Source organism: Austrofundulus limnaeus, unplaced genomic scaffold (assembly GCF_001266775.1).
Source record: "Austrofundulus limnaeus strain Quisiro unplaced genomic scaffold, Austrofundulus_limnaeus-1.0 Scaffold438, whole genome shotgun sequence".
NCBI lineage: Eukaryota > Metazoa > Chordata > Actinopteri > Cyprinodontiformes > Rivulidae > Austrofundulus > Austrofundulus limnaeus.
Genome location: NW_013952840.1, coordinates 18696 through 21247, shown reverse-complemented (window position 1 = coordinate 21247; position 2552 = coordinate 18696). Strand labels below are relative to the sequence as shown.

The 2552-nt window shown below is 42.8% G+C and overlaps 1 protein-coding gene across 2 annotated transcripts in view; it reads left to right on the top strand.

Annotated features, from left to right (window-relative positions):
• LOC106529333 (serine/threonine-protein kinase 38) overlaps nt 1-2513 on the top strand; it is a gene marked incomplete at its 3' end in the record, with an annotated part of 14248 nt that extends 11735 nt beyond the window's left edge. For both annotated transcript variants that reach the window (XM_014024730.1, XM_014024732.1), the window contains 4 exon segments: nt 227-344; nt 2033-2156; nt 2247-2342; nt 2419-2513. In XM_014024730.1, the coding sequence (XP_013880184.1) occupies nt 227-344; nt 2033-2156; nt 2247-2342; nt 2419-2513 (433 nt within the window).
• Between the last annotated feature and the right edge of the window lie 39 nt (nt 2514-2552).

Below are 2552 nucleotides of genomic sequence, written 5' to 3'. Positions count from 1 at the left end.
CGTCATCATTTACCCAGAATGCTTTGCATGTAAATAAAATGGCTCCGTCCGTGTTAAAATATATTTAAAAAATGTACAAAACTAAACAGGCTACAGTATTTTTACAGTCTTTATTTTACAGTTAAAATATATGTTTATCAAATAAAGTCTAATGTTACAACTAATCAGGGATCCCTTTAAAACCCAAGTTCTCCCTCATCATCCTCATCCTCCCCCGTGTCTCCAGGCTTTCTCCACGGTGGGGACCCCGGACTACATCGCCCCGGAGGTCTTCATGCAGAACGGATACAACAAGCTGTGCGACTGGTGGAGCCTCGGGGTCATCATGTACGAGATGCTGATAGGTAACTGGACTCATCACCTTCCTGAGCCCCACTAACAAACACTCACTGGGCTCTACCTGGTATTTCCTGCACAGAAACAGCACTTTAACGCGTCCTCTTGCAATAATGACAGGTGACTAAATGTGAAAGTAATAAAACAGAAATACTTTTAAAAGTAAGAGTTTGACTCAATGAGGARCTGACACTGTAATTCCAGTTTAAATTTAAGACTTGTTAGTGGGAAATTCCCACTTCCCAGTGCAACTGGGCTGCAACTAAATGGAGATTTTACACAATAAATTTTGAACCCTGCGCTGCAAAAACTGTCCATCTAGTTTTAAAATCTTATATCCAGCCAAAAATAATGTTTTTAAACTTGTTTTGAGTCTGATTTACTAAACAAGAACAGATTAATTATCCTGTTAGCCTGGAAATTTGAGCCAAATTAAATAAAGAAAAAAAAACCTGCAGATGGGATAAGACAATTTTACTTGGTAATATTCTTAGAGAAAGTAATTTTGAGTCAAATTAAGTGATTCCAAGAATCAAATGCAATTGTTTTATGCTGCGTTCACACCGAACATGATCTCAGCGTCAGGAACATCAGAATCATGTTTGTTGGCCAAGTATGTCGACACACACAAGGAATTTGTTTCTGGCTGTTTGTGTCTCTTTAGTATTAACAATGTACAGATACTTTACATATTATTTACACACAGTACACAATATACAGAAAGATACAGATAATACTTCAMTATAACAGGATTTATCTGTGCTTTACAGTGTTATTCACAAAAAGGCAATATAACAGGATGCATCCAGTTTACATAGAAAAGTCAACGGCGTTGAACGCTGCGTTAGAAAATTTGAAGTTTTGCAGCTCGACGCCGCGTCAACCAGAGAGACTCCACTGTGTGACGTATGACGGGACAGTTTCCTGAATGATGTCCACTAACCTGAGACARACGGACAGGAGATCTTTAGCTGAAATCCAGTGCCTGYAGTCGGTGTCCTGACAGGAGATATCAGCACCGATGCAGTTCAGTGGCTCATCAAACTGAACTCGGGACAAAAATAGTAAAAGCCAGCCTTGAGTCAGCTCACAGCTCCTGGGTGATGAAACTCAGAACGTCTCTGAATTATCTGGTGAATTAATWTGAATTAATTATCTGGTGAGCGCGACGTTCTCGTGCTCTCAGTAAATAAAGCAAAGCCACTTCCTTAATTTCATCCACCATTAAACAGAGACTGACAGAGGAGRCTCTCAAAGTGCWCAACCGTCCAACATGAAGTGGTGAACGTGATTTTAACGCTGAAATCATGTTCGGTGTGAACGCAGCATTATTCCATCAGCTGATTTTTTTTTTTAACTTTATTTGCTCAAACGTCTCTAACAGGATAAATAATCAAACACATCAATTCTTGTTTAGTAAATCAGTTTTAAAACAAGTAAAAAAAACATTCTTTGTCTGGATATAAGATGTTAAACTTGGTTAGGTGGACAGTTTTTGCAGTGTGCAGCTCCACCTAGTGGTGTCATTGTTTAGTAAAGTAATCAGCATCATCATGGCAGCTTTAACGCAGTTCATTTTAAGACAGTAATATATCTTTGAAACTTTGGTGGGCCATATAAAATGCAGTGTTGGGCCACATGTGGCCCGCAGACCTTGAGTTGGACACGTGTTTAGTGTGGTCCTGGCTGTCTGCAGGTTACCCTCCGTTCTGCTCGGAGACGCCTCAGGAGACCTACAGGAAGGTGATGAACTGGAGGGAGACGCTGACGTTTCCTCCTGAGGTTCCCATCTCAGAGAAGGCCAAAGACCTCATCCTCAGGCAGGAGCTGGTTTCGAACCGTCAACCTTTAACCAGGAGTTTAAATGTTTAACTTCCTGCAGCGCTTTGATCAGACGGCTCTGTGCGCAGGTTCTGCTGCGAGGAGGAGCATCGCATCGGCGCCACCAGCGTGGAGGAGATCAAATCCAACCCGTTCTTCGAGGGCGTGGACTACGACCACATCAGGTGGGTGTCCGCTACCAGGGTTCTGGTTCTGGTTCTCAGGTGGATTTAGTCTTTAACCCCTGATGTTTTCATACAGAGAGCGACCCGCCGCCATCCCCATCAACATCAAAAGCATCGACGACACGTCCAACTTTGACGAGTTCCCGGACTCCGACATCCTCACGCCCACAAGTACCGGTCCAGTTTCTGCTCCGCCCCTCGCCACTCGTG